The sequence below is a fragment of the Brachyhypopomus gauderio genome, chromosome 5, assembly GCF_052324685.1.
Source record: "Brachyhypopomus gauderio isolate BG-103 chromosome 5, BGAUD_0.2, whole genome shotgun sequence".
In the NCBI taxonomy this organism is placed as follows: domain Eukaryota; kingdom Metazoa; phylum Chordata; class Actinopteri; order Gymnotiformes; family Hypopomidae; genus Brachyhypopomus; species Brachyhypopomus gauderio.
This window is the reverse complement of record NC_135215.1, coordinates 4,360,563-4,384,139: the sequence shown is the minus strand read 5'-3', so window position 1 is coordinate 4,384,139 and position 23,577 is coordinate 4,360,563. Positions and strand designations below refer to the sequence as shown.

Genomic DNA, 23,577 nt, shown 5'->3' with positions numbered 1-23,577 from the left:
CTTTCACTAATGTTTTCACTCAGTGTACTGTGTTATATCATGCAGAAATATCATGCAGAAATCTTCTTCTTGGTTGCTGTGAAGAATGAACAGAAGCATGGTTGTATTCTGGTGAAGCGGTTTTGGGGTAGCAACAGCATTTTCTGAATTTTGCATGTGACTTGTGTTTATAGATGGGATAACTATTTGTCAGCTGAGTCATATTGCTCTCTACTCTAAAACCATCAAACAATTTAAAAAAATGATTTTAAAAAAGTAAACTCTGGGGGAATTTTTTAAAACAAGAAAACACCTAAAACCTGTTGTCAAGTGTCAGGTACATTTCACTGGACATCTTAAGTCCACAATAAAAGTTGATAGTGGGTAATTGTAATTGTCAGGCAGGGCATTGGGGGTTACTGAGACATCAGCACCCCAGGCTCCCCTGACCTCTGGAGGCTGGGTCAAGGACAGGAGGCCACGGCACTGGAAAGGAAGATTCTCCACAGGCTGGTGTACGCAGGGAAACACGGAAAACCAGTGATTGGTCCTCAGTGATTAACAAGAAGTCAAGTAAATGCAGTGCAACATAACAGTGCAACATACATTATTGTCAAAGGGAAGAAAACATTTGCTGTTTTTTTTTAGCTATATTGTTTGTTATGCATTACTTAATCAGTGAGCACTGACAAATGTTTTAATATTGTTACAGTTTTTTATGACTGCTAACATGCGTTTGTCCAATCTGTAGTCACATTTTCAAAACTCTAAACACAGTGAACACAACATCAGTCTTCAGTGGCTATGCAATTAGTACAATTCATGTTGTTTTTGCACAAAATCCAGTCATTTTACATGTTTCCATAATGCTTACATTTTCTATACACACAATATCCAATAACAAAATTCTGGATCATTTTTGTCTTATTTACAAATGCTTGCACACAGCATGTCAAAAATGAAAACCTAAGGTTCAAAACCTTAAATATTGTATAAAATGCAAAGTTCTCCAAAAACAAAGGCAGCTGAAAAGCTATTACTGTAATACATATTTTTTTGTACATATAGATCAATTAAGCATTTAAATAAAATGAAGTACAGTAATGTACCTGGTCAAGAGAGAAGCAAATATAACTATTTGTTCTGCAATCTCAAGTGCTGGTTTGGTCCTTCACAAAAGCCAGATTGGTCCCTATAACAGTGACCTCCTTCTTTCGTTTTTGAATGAACTCTACCAACAACTGGTCAACAGGTGGGAGGAAACACTAGGACAGTGGTTCCCAAACTTTTTCTGCCGTGCCCCCCTTTAGTAGATGAGAATATTTTTGTGCCCCCCCTACACCCCCCCCCCCCCCCTCATATTGACTAGGGATGCACCGATTCACGTTTTTCACTTCTGATATCGATTCAGATATCTGAGGCTTCGTATCGGCCGATACTGATCCGATACCCAGTGGCGGACTTAGCAATTTGGGGGCTCAAGGCGAAATTAGGTAGGGGGCCCATCAACATTAATATGCGAAAAATAAGTCAGCTAATCAGGGGGCCCCTACAGTGGGCTGCAGTGGGAGGGGCCCAAGGCAGTTGCCTAGCCATGCCTCTATGCAAAGACCGCCTCTGCCGATACCGATCTGATAGAGTAAAACTGTGCTGAATCGACTTAAAGCATTTTTTTTAAAACACAGACATACTGAATTACAAGTTTATTGAAAACTCTGCACCAGTATAGCACACTTAAACACACATAAAACATGTAAAAACAACACAACTTGCATTTGTTCAGTCAGTGCAATTATGAATATAACATTGAATGTAAAATAAATAATACCAAAGAACCTGAAACTTACAAAAACAATAGGTTCACAACTTTGGTCAAACGTGAAAAAATAAACTGCAAGAAACCTTTTAAATGGTTCAAGAATTCTAAATATAATTTAAAATAAATAAGGAGATGAAATAAGAGAAACAGCAATACATATGCGGCTAGTTTGCAAGCGCAGACATCACGCAGAGCACAAAGCATGTAACGGCCAGAAATATGTGTACTGTCTCTTTAAGGGAGCGAGTTGAGCGCGCGTATGGAATATTGTTTTTTTAGCTTTCTGTCGTAGACCGAGTCAGACCACTGCTCTTTATTTTATTTCTGTAAGTAACGCATTAAATGAGCTTTGGACAACTCACCAGTTCATGTATGAACAGTGAAGTATTGCTGGAGCCCAGGTTTATTTTGGTCAACCAGCAAATCAACGGAATAAGTGGAATACCACCAGCGCGAGTATTAGGTTGAACTAACTCCGAAAAGCAAGCAATACAAGCATAGAATTAGACTGAATAGATCTGTTTTTATGGATCGGTCACATTGTCCCCGATACCCGATCTAGAATTTTTTCAGATATCGGAATCGGTGCATCCCTAATATTGACACATGTGCACGTTTTACTTTCAAGCTCCGCGCCCCCCCTGCAATAGCTCCGCGCCCCACCTAGGGGGCGCGCCCCCCACTTTGGGAACCACTGCACTAGGACATTTGTGATGGGACAATGTAGCGTTCTGTCATTCTCATGTCATCACAAACTGGTTTATAATCAACCCAACTGGCAGTAATCAACCCAAGAGGAAAATGCTAAACCAGGGTGAGATGCACCTCTGACCTGTGGTTGAAACCATTGGTTGATCTAAACCTTCACCAATTCCCTTTCTTACTGTAACTGAATGTTCACCTGCAAACAATTTAATCAAATTATGATAAATGACCAAAATATAACAAATAAATAAACTAAATAACTAAATATAAAATGATGACTTAGAGATTATGACGACATGTTCAGCACTTTTGCATACAATGACCCAGGCGGTGACCTAAAGACTAAATGTTTTGGAGGGTAAGACAATTCAACAAACATTCTGTACAACACATTTTGATAAACATGATATAAGAAATTGATAATGTAAAAAACAACAGACAATTGTCCATGTTCATTTGCAAAATGTACAAAAGCATTTGCAAAATGTGAAACACAATGAGAAATGCAATTATGATGTGCACAAGTGACAAGGAGATGTGGAGATTGAATTAACAGTTTTGAGAATTTCAATTCTGATCTCAGAAATGATCCAAATCGACTGAGAAAAACTGTAAAATGAAAAAAATATTTATACAACTACATAAAATCATAAGTTGTGCCAACATTGCCCTGGTCTGTCTTTTGGTTGAATGTAAAAACAATTTTATGTATATTTGTAACCCCAAATCTGAGTTTCATCTGGCAGACTTGTTTTGTCCCTTGTCTCAAGAATCACTGATTTGTAATTCACTAAAGCTGGAAGGTACTGGAAAATATTGAAAATAGACATTGAAAGTGCTTGAATTTGACCAGGGAAAAGGTGTATGAACCATGTGTATGAACCAACAACCAGGTTATTGTAGCAGTCTGGCTGATTTGGTGTTTTGGTTTAAAGGGAACCCCGGCTGGTAACACTTGTAAGCTTTAATATGCTGTAATTAATCTAAATTATTAAGACATGTTGTAAAAAAATCACAAAAGCAGCAGATTTATTTACAAATCAACGCTTTTATTCGAAATATTTGACATATGGGCGCAGTCATGTTTTCTGACGCGCAATGCCTGCTGGGTAGATGACGTCAAACGGGTTGCAGCGCGCTAAACTTGACTGGACGAATACAGCTACCAAAAGACCCGCGGCTCTGCTCACATCAGTCCCGATGCGTTTGAGTCATTCAGTAGAGCTCGACTGGTGAGAGAGTTGACGGGTGCTGTTGGTTTTAAACGTAGACTAAAACACAATGCAGTGCCCACAGTTTTCCTACACAGAAAGTCCAAAAGCCCCAGAATGTGGAGTGAGAGCCGCACGAAGAAACGTGAACATAAACATGCGCTGGATTCCAGAGGTGGGGACTCGAGTCACATGACTTGGACTCGAGTCAGACTCGAGTCATTAATATTAAGACTTTTGACTTGACTTGAAAAAATATTCAGAGACTTAGACTTGACTTGGACTTTTACACCAATAACTTGGGACTTGAATTGGACTTGAACCTGTTTACTTGCAAAGACTTGATTTTTTTTACCTCAAATCTAAATTTTAAAACGCATATTAATATTTATAAAGTGCGCCCCATTAATTTCATTTCCGTCCTTCTGACGCAGACCAGTCCTCTGCTTTTCCACACTCTGTACAGCTCTGTGTGTGCATGAGCTGCAGCACAACCAATCAAATGGGGGGTTGGCGAACGTAAATTTTTACAGGGCGGGGTGTAAAATGGACACAAATTAAGTATTATATCGCGATCGATCGATCGCCAGTGGTTGGTGCCAGAGCGAACTAGTAACTCATTGAATCATAGATGTGGATCAGATGTAAATAAACTAGATTTTTTTCCGGCGTGAGAAATCGGATGTGTGGCGTGAGAGCGTGTGAAGACGGTCAAATGCGTGAGAGTTGGCAACCCTGGGTTCTGTATCTGAACTCGGGGAAGAGAGCCTCTCTCTGTCACCATCATAATATCCAGTTATATCTCAGCATGGATTGTGTATTTGAAGACATCTACGTCGAGAAAAAAATATATTGACAAAAGTGGAGCGAGTTTTCAGCTATGGGGACATCATTCATCGTGCACAAATGACATACAGACTTTTGGCCAGCAAATGCAATGCAGAATAGTTTACTGAAATGTCTAAAGTTGCAGATTCCTGTTAATTGTTCAGTTCTTATATTTGTTTGTCTTGTGTCACTCACACATGTTCTCCAAGAAACCAGATAAGAGAAGAGAGGGAAAATGCTGTTATGGTTCTTTGTATTGTACTGTGAAAATATCAGCACCCCTACCGGCCACCTCTGTCCACAGCGGCTGTTGTTGTCGTTGTTTGGTGACGTCATGTGCGTCCCTCAGGTGGGCGGAGCCCGTGATCCGTCTCACCTGAGGGTCGTTTGTTTGCCTATATATGTCTTGTCTTTGTACCAGTTGACTGCTGGTCATTATATCCTTAATTTGGATCTATTGCACGGGTTTTAGGTTTGCACACTTTATATTAAACCATCTTTTTTCCCTGAGACTTGGCGTGATCGCTTCCTTTTTGTTGCTCACCCCCGCCCGTCACAAGAGGTGTAATTTTAATTTTTTTTATACTTCGTGTTTTCAGTTGCACATGTTTTATCAAGATTTGAGGAGAATACAGATTTAAAAAAGAATGCATGTCTATTATTTACATTTAAAATATACCTGCAACATTGGTAAAAAAAAAAAAAAAAAAGACTCGAAAGGACTTGAAATTCCAAGTTTCAGACTTGGGACTTGACTTGACTATTGCCTGTCTTGACTCGAGACTTGACTTGACTTGAGTGTCTTTGCTTGAGACTTGACTCGGGACTTGAGGTATAAAGACTTGGACTTACTTGAGACTTGCAAAACACTGACTTGGTCCCACCTCTGCTGGATTCTCTACTGGCGTCCCGGCAACAACGTTTACCGCTAACGTTTAAACCTTTCAAAATTTAATATAGTTTAATATAATTAGCGGTCATTGATAAATCTGACAATCTGCTAGATACGAATCAATTACAGATAGTCGAGGAGTCCGTAGCTGTAGTGTTCTCCATCCAAGACGGATAACGCAACTCGGACATGACGTTTACATCAGATGCAGCGGCCAAAAAGATTAGGGTTAATTAAATGTGAATCACAACATATTAGCCTGTCACTCAGTCTTACTATTGGAATTTAGTCACTACTAGACATGTATAAAAGAAAGCCCTTTGACCTTATATGCGACGTCAGTCTTCAATAAGAGCTCGCTATTACACGTTATCAGCATAGAAAAACCGGTAAGACAAAAGTTACGGCCAGTCACTGCAACCATTTGACGTCACTAACTGCTGCGCCCGTCAGCAGTTATAAAAATGGCGACCTACGTGCAGCGGGAATTTACCGAAAATCTAATAAATCTGCTACTTTTTGTGATTTTTTACAACGTGTCTTAATAATTTAGAGTAATCACACGATATTAAGGCTTACATATGTTATCAGCCGGGGTTCCCTTAAAAAAATTGGAAACTGTGATATCACGAGCAACTTTGGAATGTTTGGTTTAGAATGTTTGGTTGGGAAGGTGGAATGTTTGGATTTCAGTTTTGATGCTGAAAAGCTCAGAACCGGTTATATGAGAATTTGCTCTGTGATTTACAAGCTTTACAAATCTTACAAATCTTACAAATAAGTTTTGATTTACAATCCCAGATCTTTCTATTTTTTCTGAATCTTTCTATCTTTCTATTCTTTCTACTTTTAATTTTGAGAATGAGTTTTTACCCCCAGAGAACTCACCTGCCAAGGCCTGGAGAAGAACAGAACTACTTCACAGACACACCAGGGTTTACCACTCATGGTGAGAAAAATATATTTTCATATACTGTACATAATATTATATTTCTATATAAGACAGTAGATTTAGTTCTTATGAGTATGGATTTCCTTATTCATAATAAAAATTGAATATATGTAGTAGGTTTCTAAGGTTTAGAAAAATAACCTATGTCTATTTATTCTACTAATGACTGTCAAGCTATTTATTTCCTGTGTACAGCACAATATAATTAATGGATCATGGGTTATTTCTTTGACTCAGCACAATTTTCATAAATCCCACAGCCATGGAAAAAGCAAATAAAAATAAACATTTTTAAAAAGAAACAGGTTTCTAGGAAACATGACATCACAAATTCTAGAGCATTCTCCCCACATTCTAATGACATCACTTGGCACCATGACCCTTCTTATAATCACTTGTTCATTGGGAAACACTTACAAGGCATATGAGCCTCACTGTGCGTTGTGCTGGGTTTTACTTTACCTGCTGTGGGATTTTCAGGTGTGCCCTACAACTCCCAAGGTGGACCGGCACCCTTCCCTCACAGAAGTACGGCGGGACCATCAAATGTCGGCCATATTAACATGCCTGAAGGACCGTCTGTATGGGTCATCCACCAGCCCACAGGTCCACTCCACACTGGTACTGTGTAACACTGAAGATTACATGCGTATTCAACAAACCAAATAACCGTCCATGATAAAGTAAAAAAAAAAAACATTTATTACATTTATTTGTAAGGTCTGGCAGAGGTGCAGAACCATCAGAGGTGCAGACCCATGCATACACATGGCACTGTAGCCCTTCTTATAGACCTGAAGTTCTTAACAGTACACACTCATACTTTCTCTGTGCCCTTGGTTGGTGTTTTGCATTTAGACCCTGACATGGAGAGGCAGAGACACCTTCCTCAACCCCATGTTCAAGGGGAGGTTCTGAGGCAGATGCAGCCAGTCTACCTCCAGCCTGCTGGTGGGTTCTTCATTGATGACTGTCTTCTTTCATATAAACATTGATAAGATATTGTTACTTCTGTACAAATGGGCTAGAACTGACTTACATTACTGATATGCTGGAACGATACACACACCTCGGCTCAGTGGAGTCTGACTTATTAACGGACCCTAAATAAGGACTACATATGGTGACGTGGCCTTCGGCCATTATTATTATTTTTAAAAATATTTATATATTTTTTTAATTGTGATTTTTTTCACCGCAATCGAAATTTGTCCTCTACTTCTTACCCATCTTTGCAGTTAGAACACACACACACACACACACACACACACTAGTGATTACTAGGGGGCTGTGGCACACACATGCCCAGAGCATTGGGCATCCCTAGCCCGGCACCTGGGGAGCAGTTTGGGTTAGGTGCCTTGCTCAAAGGTACCTCAATCATGGCCTCAGGTCTGGGAATCGAACCCATGACCCTCCGGTCACAAGACCAGTTCCCTAACACCAGCCCATGACTGCTCCTACATTACATTGCAGTCAGGAGGAATAAGCTTCCTGAAGTCATGAGATGTGCACAGACTATAGCCACTTTCAGAAACAGAAAACATGTGCTCCCATGCCTTACAGATTAATTCGGCTGTTTTAGCTCTCAGGTGAAGTTTTGCATAGCTATTCTGTAGCTTTGATTTGATGCACTTTATATCTTTTATGTCAAATTTGTTTTTTAAATGTCTACATTTTATTTTTATTTTAATCATATATTTTCCTTGTTTCTAACATTTCGTTATTTAATTTTTGTTCTATTTAAATCAATTGTATTTAACTTGAATTATTTTTGTTAGCTTTTATCTGTAACTTTTGGCAAAAACAATCCTTAGGTGATATGTACTGGGACATAATAAACTTTACAAAACTTGTAACATGTAATAGTAAGTTTGACGCACCTGCCTGATCTTGCCTTGATTAGACCCCAGACTGGCACCTGAAGAAGGACCATCTGTATGGGTCATCCACCCTCCCACAGGTCCACTCCACACTGGTACTGTGTAACACTGAAGATTACATGCGTATTCAACAAACCAAATAACCATCCATGATAAAGTAAAAAACAAAAACATTTATTACATTTGTTTGTAAGGTCTGGCAGAGGTGCAGAACCACCAGCTTCCTGCACATGACCTGACCAGGAAAACATCAGTAGGTAAGAAATGCTTTCAGGTTTTTCACAATCTTTGTAGCTGGGAACATTGTAATCAAAACATTATCATCCAATGGTGTACAATTTAAAAATGGAAAAGAAAATATGACATCATCAACATTGATAAGATATTGTTAATTCTGTACAAATGGGCTAGAACTGACTTACTGAAATTCTCAAAAATCAAAACATTGTCATTCATTGTGTACTGTAATGAAAGCAACCAGTCTTTGGAATCATGCCATGTGTGTCCATAACAGGTGCAAAACCCTGGCTCTCAGCTCACCCCGTGCCTGTCTTTACTGGGGATGGTGGTTATGTCACCGAGTGTCCTCAGATGCCTGGCAGCCTAGAAGATCCTCATGCAGACCAGGAGCTGTACCTGCAGCAGCTCTACTTGCAGGACCCGTACTTGAAAGAGTACTACAGACTGCAGCTCTACTGGCAGCAGCTCTGCCAGCAGCATCCTCAGTGTCTGCCTCTCTACAGGGACTGGCATGAACACAGCCACACCTCTTACCTGTCCTACATGGAGTCATATCGTGCGGCCTTCCACCAAATCTGCATGGAGAAAGCTGTCAGGCAAAAGAGGACAACTCAACCACCTATGAGGAGGAAGAGAAAGAGGGAGACCTTTCCCAGCAAGAGACCCAGCAAGAGACCTCACGTAAACCTTCTCAGTGAGGAGCGGGACATATTTGATGCCATCATTACAAAGGAAGGAGAAGTGATCTTCTCCGAGCACATCCTAGACCTGCTGGAGGGGATTCCGAACATTCTGGATGTAGCTGCAGAGATGGGCTTCTCTATGTGAGTGTCAGGGCTGGCTCGGATGCGACTCCCCGGACCACCACTAGGAGGAGTCCACAAGCCAGTTCCAGGCGGGGTCTCCGCAATCAGTAGTGCTGCTGATTTGTTTTGTTCACGTCACTCAGCCCTTTTATGTAGTTTGGTTCCCGGTTGTGGTCGTTGGTGTTTTGTCACCAGTTTATCTCATGTTTGTTGTTCTGTCTCCTGCTCGAGTACTTACCTCCTGCGACGCTCCCTGGCCTTTCTTAAGTTTTTCCCCTGCTGTTTCTCTTCCTGTGTGTTTTTGCTTTAGTTTAGGAAGGGTTTTTTGTTTGTTGTGGCGTTCGCCTGCCAGCCGGATACTTCCCCTGGCGTCTTTAGGTGATTTTCTCTTTAGCGCGTCCACTTAATTTCAGTGCTTACTGTTTCAGTGAGTCACTGCATTATAGAATGAGGATTCTTGCTACAATGTTCATTCATTTTTTAACAACCATCTCAGTTTCCCACAGAAAAGGCTAAGATAGCCTATGTCATGACTCTGCTCTCAGGGAAGGCGTTAAACTGGGCAACGCCAGTATGGGAACAACAATCAGAGACTGTCACTACCTGTGAACAGTTCTCCAAGGCTATGCGAAATGCCTTTTATCACCCCTCATCTGGAGGTGTAGTCGGTGCATGCCTACGGTGTAGTAGGCGAACTGATGGGGGTCCAGGTTGGGAGATAGACAGACTCTGAGGTGTTTAGAGACCAGTCTTTCAAAGCACTTCATGACTACTGGTGTAAGTGCAACAGGCCTGTAGTCATTTATGCTCTCCACCACGGACTTTTTTCGGAACTGGTATGATGATGGAGGACTTGAGGCAAGGTGGAATGTTGGCTTGTGACAGGGACATGTTGAATATGCAGGTGAAAACCCCCGCCAGTTGGTCGGCACATGCTTTTAGCACCTTTCCAGGTACGCCGTCGGGGCCAGCCGCCTTCCTGGGATTCACCGCCTTCAGTACTCGTCTCACTTCATGTTCCTGAAGAGTTAACATGCTAGTGCTAATTGAGAGTGGTGAATGTGTAGTTGTTGTCGCTGGTCTGACTGTATTGAAGCAGGCAAAGAAGTGGTTCAGCTCCTCTGTCAGCGAGGAGTCGGTACTAGCGTTGTCCGGTTTCCTGCATCTGTAGTTAGTGATGTGATTTCTGCCCTGCCATATCATTCTATGGTCATTTCCAGCGAAGTGGTCCTCTATCTTCCTTTTGTACACCGTCTTGGCCTCGCTGATACCTCTTCTCAGGTCAGCTCTGGCTGCGCTGTCGCTGTACCGGGCCCCGATCTATAGTAAAACCAAAGAGGAACATGTTAAGCATGTACATAGGGTTCTCCAGGTCCTCATGGAACATCACCTCTTTGTTAAGCTGGAGAAGTCCCTGTTCCATACCCAAGTAGTACATTTCTTGGGTTTTACTGTGGCTAGGAACACCCTAGCCATGGATCCTGCTAAAGTTAAGGCCGTCACTCAGTGGCCAGTCCTCAAGTCACTCCATCTGATTCAGAGGTTTCTGGGTTTTGCCAACTTCTACCAGCAGTTTATTAAAGGTTACAGTGATGTGGCTGGGCCTCTCATAGCTCTTACTAGGAAGACGCCGGGTCCGTTCAGATGGACTGAGGAGGCTCAATGGGCTTTCGATGCCCTCAATGAGCACTTTACTTCTGCCCCAGTGTTATGTTTGCCTGATCTAGATCTCCCCTTTGTTGTTGAGGTTGACGCCTCTGACCAGGGTGTCGGGGCTATTTTGTCCCAACGTTTGGGCACCCCTCCTATGTTACACCCTTGCGCCTATTACTCCCACCGTCTTACACCTGCTGAGCACAATTATGACGTGGGAGATAGAGCTACTAGCCGTTAAGTTGGCTCTTGAGGAATGGAGGCACTGGTTGGAGGGGGCCAAACACCAGTTCATGGCCTGGACTGACCATAAAAATCTGGCTTACCTCCAACAAGCCAAATGCCTGAACCCTAGGCAGGCTAGATGGTCCATGTTTTTTGGGCGATTTAATTTTATCCTCTCCTATCGCCCTTGGACTAAGAACGCTAAACCAGATACACTCTCCCATCAATTCGCATCATCTCCGGAACAGTCAGGCCCCAGCACCATCATCCGTGTGGCCAAGATTGCCGCTCCTATCCAGTGGGATGTTGAGGCTGCTGTTAAGCAGTCCCTAGCCACTACTCCTAGCCCGGGTGGTGAACCTGCAGGGTGATTGTTTGTCCACCCACACCTATGTAAGCGAGTCATGGAATGGGGACATGACTCGCCCTTTGCTGCCCATCCTGGCTTCCGGTACACCCTCAAGCTCCTTCAGAGATGGTTTTGGTGGCCTAGTATGGATCAGGAGGTCAGGGATTTTGTAGGGTCGTGTGTCTTGTGTGCCCATGTGACCCATGCGGACCCATTTGTGTCCGTGGATTTTTTTTTCGTGATAATACTGCCATACTGGTCATGGTGGACCAATGGTGGACTAAGGCCGCCAAATTTGGAGAACCGGTTAGTGCAAAAACTGTACTGTACTGTTGCTGCTGTCGCGCACCATTAACCAAGAGCAATACCTGTGCCGCGAACAGGTATTGCTCAGTGCCGCGCAACAGTTGCCTGGTGGCTCACAGCGTTGTCTCGCGTCAGTTATGGAGCGGTGGCTCGCGAAAGTTCTGTTGGCTTGCGTTCGGTGTCCTCTAAACAAGTGTATTTGCTGCGCATGCGCCCCGCACTTTTTGTAAACAAAAAAGCAAAAAATACTTTTGGTAGTAATTTTCGATAGATAAAATATGGGAACTACAAATATTCGATCGAACAATTCCGTGGGATATCGTTAGGGTACACGCCTGCATGTTATAAATTTCTTGAATGTTTTCAAATGAAAATACAGCATATGTAGGGCCGCACGCTGGGTCACTACAATAAATCAATGTAGCCAACTACGCCACCTAGGGTTTTAAGAGCCTAGGAACTCTAAATTAAGTTTAAACCGTCAAGGTGTTCAAGTTTACCACTCGCAGGTTCTTTAAATCTGGGGGTGAGCAATTCCAGACACCAACATAAATTATGTAAGAAATAACAATTTATTTAAAAGACACAATAACAAATGGAAACTCAAAAATCAGAAATTGGAAATGCTGCAGCAACCCATTAACTTAAATCATAAAAAGAACAACTTTACCCAACGTCAGGCTACACGGCAGACAGCTTAATGTACGACTAAGATGCAGTAGTTATGACTCAAACACAATAATAAAAACATCACGAGGACAAGAACGGCCGTCGCCAGAACACAGTCAATCCGAGCGGACGGAGGGGTAACCGTAGTACAGGGCGATTCTTCGGCCAGCGCGATCTCCACTTTGTCCGACCGACGGTCCCACAGGACACAGCAACCGCCCACTGTGATGACAAACACCAAGAGCAGTACTCCGACCAACACAACTCGCCGTTTGATTCAAAGCTTAGATGTCTAGCTTCCACCCCAAATCAATGAACAATACTCACAATTGACCCGGGAGCGGATACCACCAACTCCCAGGGTGAGGGATTCAAGCCTGGTTGGATTAGCAGCGTCTGCTTCGGCTCCTAGCAGCCTCGGCGTCTCGGTCTGCGTGACTCTCTCGTGGCGGTGCTGAGACTGCCGTCATGCAGCCCCTCGATGCCCTTACCCAAGGCTGGCGGAATGACAGCAGCTTCCTGTTCGAGCCCAGTACAATCGTGCAGCCCGGTTATCCCCGTCCGTGCGCGTATCACGCTGCTCTCGTATGCCGCCCGCCCGCCCCTACGCCCGCCCATCCGCTCCTCCGCCCGCCCATCCGCTCCTCCGCCCGCCCCTGTTTTGCCACCCTGTTTTGCCACCCTGTTTTGCCAATGTTTCACCCGCGTATTTTATCCAACAACCGAGTGCATGCTCCACCCTACGGCAATGCCATTGGTTGTCAGTTTTATCCAGGAGTCCTATGAAGCGCTACCGAGTTGTCCATCAAGCCAATTAAATAGGAACCTTCTAATGGGGAAGAATTGTCCTCTGAGCGCAGACAATAGTACACCAGGTGGAAACACACTGCAAATAAACACACAAAAAAAAAACATAATCCAAATAAATGCACAACAAAAATCCACACATCAAAATAACCCAAAAATACACCCAATTTCCTCATGTCTGACACATACGCTATTATTACATATTGCTAGTGTACCTAAACAGAGATACTGTCATAGTTCCTACAGCCTATTTGGCTATTTTCGGTATGCAATTGTTTGTACCATATATAAGAAAGAGAGACTGAGACAAATGTCCAGTGTTGGATACCACAGTCTTTATTTCACATAACCAAAGAGGAAACAAACTAAACAAAAAAATAAATAAAATTATTTTACAGTGACAAAATATTGTTAAAAATAAAATAGAATGTTATTTCTCTTATTAAATAAAATAAATAAAAAAATAATAAAATTAGATAATAAAAAAATAAAAAAATAAATATATACGGTTCAAAAAAAGGTTAAAAAACTTAGATAAGAGATTCAAAAGAGATTTTTAAAGAATCACCAGAATTTAGTTTGATGCGGAATACTTACATTTCTAGTCATTTTTCAAGTGTAGAACCTGATGCAATAAATAACTCAGCCATGTCCCTTGAGAACCCTTCATGTTTCATGAGGATGTTGATGGTCACCTTATGAAAAACAGTAATGAAAACTTTATAGATTTATAGATTACATCAAACATAATAGCATCAGAGATGTCAAAACCAAATACAGGAAATAGTTGTGATTAATAAAGGAATGTAATGTTGTGGTGTAACTTGGGTTGATTTTTCCTTACTTCAGGCATCACGACATCAAAGAACAAATCCAGTTCCTGAAGGTCATTTCCCATTTTCAAAGCTGCCCTGATCATTTCAGTCAGTTTGATGGCCTAATGGTGCATATACAAGGAATCTTGCATAGTAATTATTTTGCACATATATTTGTATGTGTGACACACCAAAGTGGATAAGAGACTAAATGAACTCTCAAAAATGTGGTACTGACCATTGTCGGTGACTACCAGCACCAAATAAAGGTGCAATGTTTCACATGAAATAACATTACCAATTCTGTTTTCCCACATTCATTATTTGGCCATATGTTTGACAAGATGCACATTAAATGTATAGACATGCATGCATGTTTTGTATGCAGAAATGCAATGAACATATGAAAGCAGAAATCATTCAGGGTGCTTGTGGGCAGTATATCTTAACTAATTAAGTGTATGTAAACATACATTCTCCTCACTTAATTGGCAGAACTTTGGCTTTAAAAGCTGCTTGAGTCGTAATGATGTTGCAGGATGTTTCCAAAGATACATCCGACTTGACTTTAGCTCATCTGAATGGAGTTCTCGATGGACTTTCTGCCGAGAGGTTGTATGCAGAGTATTAGACATACAAAACAGTTTTGATGGTGTGTATTTTCCATATTTGCTTAGTGAGCTAGACTTGCCTTTATTTCCTCAGTGCCAGTGGGACCCTCCATTCCATCTTCATGCAGTATCATAAGAGTCCTACAAACAATAAGAGTCGTCAGTCAAACATTCATAAAAGCCTAAAATGAATAGGAGACTGAGACATTTAAACTGGAAACAAGAGAAAACCAAACCAAAGTAACCACATACCTATCAACATTTAGTGGCATTTTTTTTCTGCAGCCACACATGAAAGGATCCTTGGTAGCCTCGTCCACGGACGTAATTTTGGGGGGGGACAGGGGGGACATGTCCCCCCCACTTTTTCAAAAGCCGGTTTTGGTCCCCCCCAGTTTTTACGGTTAAAATCAAATATTTAAATAGCGACGAATCCATGTCCCCCCCACTTTTGAAATCAAAATTACGTCCATGGCCTCGTCACTCACGCCAGCACAATCTGTGTGTAGCCATTCCTTGCAGGATTCACACTGCACCCATTTGAGATGTGTTACCTCAGGGTAGAGTGACCTGGATGTGGAGAAAACATATTATAAAAGCCCAAAATCTACTGCAAGTATTCCTATAGAGAAGAATGTTTTATAAAGTACCAACCTTCCTGTCCCCAGCTTTTGGAAGACACAGACGTTCATATCAGCTGCCATACACTCATGTTGTCGATTTTTCAGAATGTCCTGTTAACATGCCGACAATGACATAACATGCTGTTATGTAATCTTAAATGTGTCAACATTCTGATGTGTGTAATTTTGATGTGAAGTTTTCAGTTTGCCTTTGTATTTACATACTTTATCAGCTAATCCCTTTCACACTGTAAATATTTTTCTCTAACCTGGCTTTGGAAGTTTGTGATTTGAGTGCATGCCCTTGATGTTGCTACATGCCTTTGTTTTGAGCACTGTTTATGATGACAGTAATGGTCCCTCCCCTCAGTAAACTAGATGTTAAACTTATCTACTTAGTATGACTCAGAACAATGAGATAATTAACTTTGAAATGACATCTCATAACAAAAAGTGCACTGCCTGACCAGAAATAAACCTTTTAATTCACTAAAATGTCTTTTTTGTCACTATAAATATCTGTATGGTAGTACTTGGGCTCCATCTAGTGGCCAAATTTTGGAACTTACTGAAAACTATTTCTCACAAGAAATACCACGCAAACTCACACAAAGCTGATCTCAGCATGTGATTTAGTTCTATGATCTAAATCATTTTGCCAGTACAATTTATTTTAAACCTTTAGTGGGTCTTTAGTGCCTCAACTTGGCCTGTCGAGGGTGCTACAGTACCCAAAAACCTAAGAAAACATAAAAACTCACGCTGCAATCCTGTTATGCAGAATACAGACAAGTAATGGGTCGTGTATGATCAGGGCTGGCATTTTTGGTTTAGACCGGCCCCTCATAATTAGCGGAGCACAACTGACTTGTAAACACAACCTTCTGTGTACTTGGATACAGACCTGTGCATGATCAAAGGCTCCAGCAACTTCAAATCTGCTCTGCCTGTGGTTTGTGAATAAATGTTTTTGAGAACTTGCTGCTCAACTTGCCTTCTTTCAAAGACAAAGCTAGTCCACTAATGGCTTTGTAAGATGGTCCCTAGCTACTTCCTTATTCTGCTCTGGTGTAGAATCCAAGCAGGATTTTGAAGTGATTTCTAGATATGAACCCTACTGACCATGATACATGGCAATGTTAATTTGTTGAGCCCTCAGTGTATGTACCAAATTCATGAACTTTATTTTAACCACATACTAATAATTAGTGAGGTCACAGCAGTGGTGCAAAAAGGGGGTATGCAGCGTATGCAACGCATAGGGGCGCTGCACTAGAGGGGGCGCCAAATCGATGCCAGAAAATTATTTGCCGAGTTGATCGGGGGTGGGGAGTGGAGTGCGGGGGGTGTCTAGTATGTTTGCATACACCTCAGAAAGTATGTAGTTGCAACCCTGGGTCACAGCATGTCTCAAAAAACGATAATTCCTCAAACCACTGAGTTGGAGCTTGATTCATTCTGAAGTGATCACGTGACTATGATGTCCGAAGCTTCATTTTGGCTCACGTTCACTTGACTGTTTCAGAGGCTGGTTCAAAAGGAGCAAATCTTCGCTCGTGCATCGATGGTTGAGCGAGGGAGAGAGAAATACAAATAGACTAGACACCTACAAACAGAGGCGGTCTTTGCATAGAGGCGTTGCTAGGCAATTGCCTTGGGCCCCTCCCACTGTAGGGCCCCCTTGTCTAGCTAACTTATTTCTCGCATATTAATGTTGATGGGCCCCCTAGCTAAATTCGCCTTGAGCCCCCAAATTGCTAAGTCCGCCACTGCCTACAAACATACACATACAAGCACTGTCATATCTAATAGCAAAGATGGAACCTGCCAGAAAAAGAGGACGTTCTGAAGTTTGGGATCACTGAGCTTATGCCATCTAATAAGGTTGAGAACTGTTTAATAAGCTTTAGTATATTTAACCGGTAACAATCCCTACATTTATTTTACATTTAAAATACTGCAGGAATACTGTTTTAGTTCAGGTGAAGTGTCTAGTATGCTCACAGCAGTTGGCTTACAACAACAATACATCATCAGTGCTAAGACATTTTTGGGCAAAACATGAAACCATACATCCTCAAAGCCACATTGTCATGTAGGTATGAAGAGCCTATATTGTTTTACATTTACATATTCAAGCTTTATTTATACATTTTTTGTTAATGCTGTTAACACTAATACATTTAAATGTGTACGTTTTCCAATCGGTATTCATGTGCATAGGAAATGTTATATATTTTTATGAATAGTATATTAGATACAAAATGAGTCACATTAATTCTTAGGAACAAGACAAATTATTGACAAGGCATTGCTAAATATGATTTTGAAAGACTCACAGCCCTTTAGTATTGTTGACGACGCAGAATTTAGGGAATTTGTAAGAATTTTATATCCTACTTACAACATCCCATCTCAGAAGTCTTTAATTAAACGCTAAAAATGAATTAATAAAATACGCTGCTTTCTCTGTCCACCAGATGGCGGTATTGTCCACTGGTTCATGAGGCTTCATGAAGTGAACCTATTTTCAGTACAATTGGATAGAAAGCTTAGAATTCCCATCACTAGACCTATAACGATTAACCATGTAATATCTACGCATCATCCTCTTGTTAGACCGCGTTTATTCGTCACTTCAAACGAGCTCATAACAAACTGCGCGGATTAACTGTTTAGTTCCCAAAGATAAATAAACGGTAATTGTTAATGAAGGCCAGGCGAGATGGACACCTGATCACGACTTGTACTCGGCTATTTAATGTCCGATCCAAGCAGCAAAGATGTGTTTCAAAACGAGTTTGATATTTTAGTGTGTAGTCGTAATGGGTCTTCAGCGAGTCTTCATTTTTATGACTCTGATCGCTGTCGTTAGTCTCGGTAAGTTTATCTGTGTGGTTGTTGTATTTGTATTGGTTCAGTTATTGGGTTTCTGAGTTTGTCGTCCTCTCGTGTTGCAGCGTTCGGTTCGACGGGAGAGCGAGAACAACGACGTGAAACTGGCCTGCTGCTATCACGAGTGATCAGAGACTACAAAGGTTTGAGTGTTGTCTGTATTGCGCTGTCTCCCAACAGTTACTGGGACACAACTATCAGGTCTTGGATGCACTGTATTCATGGCTGCTAGTTTAATTTGGTTAGTGTGGCGTTTTTTGTGGCTTGACCTAAACCTTACAGCTATCTGCATTATGGGTGCAATCTCTGTTTATAGATGCTCGTGGTGAACCAGGCCAGCTCAAGAAACTGCTGCTTGTGGAAGGGTCGGGGATTGGTCCAAATCCTGAGCCAGTGAAAGAATGACCTGGAAGGTAAAGTTTTACTACTGTTGTGCTTTCCCCATTTTGGAGACCTTGCATGGTTCCTGGCCTTCACCTTGTTTAGCTGACTTCCTTTTCACCGACTTCCCCCATGTTCCTCCCAGGCATTAATAAAGCAGATGTAGTGGGACCATCTCTATGGGGTTGGGACCTCTGGCATTCTTTGCTGTGCCCTGAACGTCCTGCAGCACTCCAGACCACAACCTTCTGTGTACTTGGATACAGACCTGTGCATGATCAAAGGCTCCAGCAACTTCAAATCTGCTCTGCCTGTGGTTTGTGAATAAATGCTTTTGAGAACTTGCTGCTCAACTTGCCTTCTTTCAAAGACAAAGCTAGTCCACTAATGGTTCTGTAAGATGGCCCCTAGCTACTTCCTTATTCTGCTCTGGAGTAGAATTCAAGGTGGTACATTTTTAGACCCTGAGATTGTGTGTAGGTCATAGCCGTCAGGGTTCACATGGCAGTGTAAATTTGAGCCCTCTGTGTTCCATAACTGGCACCAGGAGAACAATTCATGGTTATCAGATTCAAGTTATCTGCTACACTTAAAAATTGAAGAGGGTTTGTAATAAGGGTCCATGTTCTCTTGCAGTTTTTATCTGCACTAAGTGCTGACTTCTTACATGTTATGTTCAAATGTAGCCTATTTCTAACCCTTTTAGGTGTGTATTATGTACCAAAACATGTTTGGAGGAGTTGGTATAAAAGACATCTGCTTTTAAAGACTTGGGCATTTTCAATGCTAAAATGTATTTGGACACAATTGGGCTACTACATGTCTTGCTCTAAAAGCACTCCAAATATTATTTTAGGACCTATATGATGGATGTCACAGCTAATGAAAACGGAGTGAGGTTTAAACCATTAAAATGTAACGAGGTTGGGATGGTAAATGTATTTGGTTAAAGATTACTGATTACCTGTGAGGGCATTAGCCATAGGCCCAACTACAATACCTTCTCTAAGTTTTATCCCCGCACCTCCATTTCAGCCATCTATGCAGAAAACATGGAGGAATAAAGAATACTCTAAGGTATAGAGGGGGAGAAAAAGCAACACTTGTTTACTTACTGTGCATACGAAAACACCACAGTTTTGGCAATCTCTTTGGAGCCACTGTTGTGGATACTGTATGCTCCATTCAGCAAGGTTCCAGGTCTCCTGAAACCCCTGTCTATAATTGCTTTCTTAACAAAACTAGTATATTTTAGTTACCTTAGTATATCCATTTCCCAGTCTTTTGGAGAAAGATGGAGGCTTAGAGAGTCATAGACTCTGATTTGTTTCAAGACACCGTCTATAACCAAATGTTAGGATTGAAAGAACATACAACAACAATTTAACAAAAGTTTTTGGCCAGCGGTTGTTGGAACAGTATTCTAGCAGTGCAAAACATGTAGGATACGTCTTTGGAGAGCCATCGAAGAATTGTACATTTTCATCCTTTTCTTCATTCCTTTTGAGTTTTGATGTTTATCTTAGCCTGATACTAGCTGTCAAAGAGACTGAGCATTTATAATTTTGCTAAACGTGACGTGTAAAATCTCATTTAAGCTTCCATTAAATGAACACAAACATTCAGTCTTAACTTATCTCCATCATTTAGACCATTTCATTAATCAGGATACTCAGTATAATCAAGTTATTTATACATAGAATATAGAAAAGGCCTATAGAAAACATCAGCATCTATGCAGACTTTAATAACCCTTAATGTAGGATGTCACATCCCCAAAAGGACAATACAACTTCCAAAATTAAAACAACAAAAACCTCACCTATTTTATCTGGAAGTCTGTAATATAAATATTTTACTCAACAGAGTTGACATCTCCTTGCAGAATTAAGTCTTGCATGTCCTATAGAAGTCTATAAAAGCCTATAGAAGTCTATAGAATGCATTACACCCTTTCCTATTCTCACAGCATCACACACATCCTAACTGACTTTACAGCACAGCTGCATTTAACAGCAGACATTCTGCTTTTAGGCAGTAGGTGAAGAACAACGGGTGATCTGACAAGGTATGTGCATTGGCATGGGGGTGACCCAGCACAGTGGGGTTCACTCTAGAAAAATAAGAAATAAATGTCTTTTCAGGCAAAGGACTGGAGCTGAATAAACAGACTGTCTGGCCTATAACTGGATGTCTACTCCCCCTACCAGAATCTTAACGCCAACCAAAATGTAGCTACGTTCTTATGTAACTTTTGTTGCACTCTGTAGCCAGGCTTAAACCGTTCCGAAATGATAACGCAAAGTTCCTTTTACCTCCTACGAATTCTGATACGGCTACTGTTGTGTCAGTGGTTATATAGCTGCTCCCTGCCCTCAGGTACAGTGAGCACTGCTATACTGAGGTGGTGTCCTATGCAGGTCTTGTCGCACGTGAAACTGGTGCAGCGGCTAAAGCTCTCTGTGTCCAGATCTCACTTATTCATGCACTTATAAAATACAAGACTTCTTCTTTGGGATATTCCCGTTTAGAGGTTGCCACAGTCAGGAGGACAGTCAAAAACTCCACTGCTGTCTCTCCCAAACATTTCCATGCCTCCACTGGAATATCATCCGGTCCAACTACCTTACCACACTTCATTCTCTGAATTGCAGCCCTTACTTCCTCCTTACTCACCTGGGGCACTTCCTGATTCACAACCTCTACCTCTTCTAACCTTCTTTCTCTTTCATTCTCTTGATTCAACAGTTCCTCAAAATACTCCTTCCACCAAGACACTCTCCTCATCAGACAACACATTACCACCTTTATCCTTTATCATCCTAACCTGCTGCACATTCTGCCCATCACGGTTTCTCTGTCTGGCCAATCTGTACAGATCCTAAATTGGGTAAATTGGCAGTCAACAAATTCTCCCTGAGTGTGTGTCTGTGTCTCTATGTTCAATAAAAAGTAGTGTCTGAGTGTGTGTGTGTGTGTGCTTGTATGCCCAGTGGTAGATGGTGCTCTGCCACTAGGGTCTGTCCTCTCTCCCCTTCCTGCACCCCATTCAGTCCCCCAGGGGACTGTGGCTTCTGGTGGAGAGTACGCTGTGCGCAATTGGCTGCCGCTTCTCGCCGGTGTGTGTGTGATTGGTTGTCTGTGACTTGTACCTGTGTTAAATTGTAAAGCGCCTTGGGAATTTGGAAAGGTGCTATATAAATCGAACATTCATTCATTCATTCAGATCCTTTCCCTTTCTTAGTGTCCAACTTCTCATAGAGATTGCTATATGCCTTCTCTTTAGCTTCTGCCACTGCTCTCTTTGCCTTACGACACATCTCCTTGTACCTCTGTCTACTTTCTTCATCTCACTGAAAATCCCAATTCTTTTTAGCCAACCGCTTTCCTCTCAAACTTTCCTGAACTTCCTCATTCCACCACCACGACGCCTTGTCTATCTTCCTCTGTCCTGAGGTCACACCAAGTACCTTCCTAGCCACATCCCTCACTGCATTTGAAGTCTCATCCCAGGTATCCAGAACACCACCACCATTACCCAGTACCTGCCTCACCTCATCCCTGAATTTTACACCACAGTCCTCATCCTTTAACTTCCACCACCTGATCTTAGGTTCCGCTCTCACTCTCTTCCTCTTCTTCACCTCCAAAACCATCCTACATATCACCATCTACATCCTACATATCACCATCTACATCCTACACATCACCATCTACATCCTACACATCACCATCCTATTCTGTTTAGCTACACTCTCCCCTGGTAAACACCACTCTTATACCTTACCCTGTGAATGAATGTTCGATTTATATAGCGCCTTTCCAGATTCCCAAGGCGCTTTACAATTTAACACAGGTACAAGTCACAGACAATCAATCACACACACACCGGCGAGAAGCGGCAGCCAATTGCGCACAGCGTACTCTCCACCAGAAGCCACAGTCCCCTGGGGGACTGAATGGGGTGCAGGAAGGGGAGAGAGGACAGACCCTAGTGGCAGAGCACCATCCACCACTGGGCATACAAGCACACACACAGACACAGACACTACTTTTTTTTATTGAACATAGAGACACAGACACACACTCAGGGAGAATTTTTTTTTTGTTGACTGCCAATTTACCTAACCTCCATGTTTTTGGACTGTGGGAGGAAACCGGAGATCCCAGAGGAAACCCACACAAACACAGGGAGAACATGGAAACTCCACTCAGATAGGGACTTGAACCCAAGACCCCAGTGCTGAGAGGCAAACGTGCTAACCACCAAGCCACCGTGTTGCCCATGTGCCCATGTGCTCTTCCTTTTTCGTAAATTAAGTGTTAACTATAGCCATCTTTATCCTTTTAGCAAAATCTACCACCATTTGTCCTTCTGTATTCCTTTCATTAACACCATATCTACCCAACACCTCCTCATCACCACTGTTTCCTTCACCAACATGCCCATTAAATCTGCTCCAATAACCACTCTCTCTTCTTTAGGAACCTTCAAAACAACTTCATCTAACTCTCTCCAGAATTCCTCTTTCTCCTCCAAGTCACAACCTACCTGAGGAGCATAAGCACTGATGACATTCATCATCACCCCATCTATCTCTAACTTTACACAGATCACCCTGTAACTTACTCTCTTTAAAAGCAACCAGTCTGCTGAATGCTGTGGCTGGAATGCAGTATTTTTTGTGATACGGTCATTTTCATGACAGGGAATGACTTTGCTATTAATTGTAATTCATCTAATCACTCTTCACAATCTAGAGTTAATACAAATTGCCACCATAAAAACCTGAGGCCTCAAAACTTTTGGCCATGACTGTAGAGTGCTGGGTGGACTCTTCCACACATTTCAACTATGATCTGTGTTTGTCTCTCCCTGATTTCATGACATTTTACAGTATTTACAGAGTTTTCATAGATTCCATTTT

The 23,577-nt window shown here is 41.8% G+C and overlaps 1 protein-coding gene and 1 long non-coding RNA gene across 2 annotated transcripts; both read left to right on the top strand.

Moving 5' to 3' along the window:
- The first annotated feature begins 6,173 nt into the window (after window positions 1-6,173).
- On the top strand, window positions 6,174-11,834 carry LOC143513788 (uncharacterized). The gene is made up of 6 exons (XM_077004511.1): window positions 6,174-6,383; window positions 6,867-7,007; window positions 7,245-7,337; window positions 8,293-8,364; window positions 8,464-8,526; window positions 8,784-11,834. The coding sequence occupies exons 1-6, from the start codon at window positions 6,296-6,298 to the stop codon at window positions 9,335-9,337; spliced, it is 1,011 nt and encodes a 336-aa protein (XP_076860626.1). The 5' UTR covers window positions 6,174-6,295; the 3' UTR covers window positions 9,338-11,834.
- A 6,260-nt stretch (window positions 11,835-18,094) lies between these two features.
- Window positions 18,095-18,990, top strand: LOC143513787 (uncharacterized). Its single transcript, XR_013130661.1, has 4 exons — window positions 18,095-18,253; window positions 18,334-18,411; window positions 18,585-18,681; window positions 18,795-18,990. It is a non-coding gene; the product is annotated as an uncharacterized LOC143513787 (long non-coding RNA).
- Window positions 18,991-23,577: the final 4,587 nt, after the last annotated feature.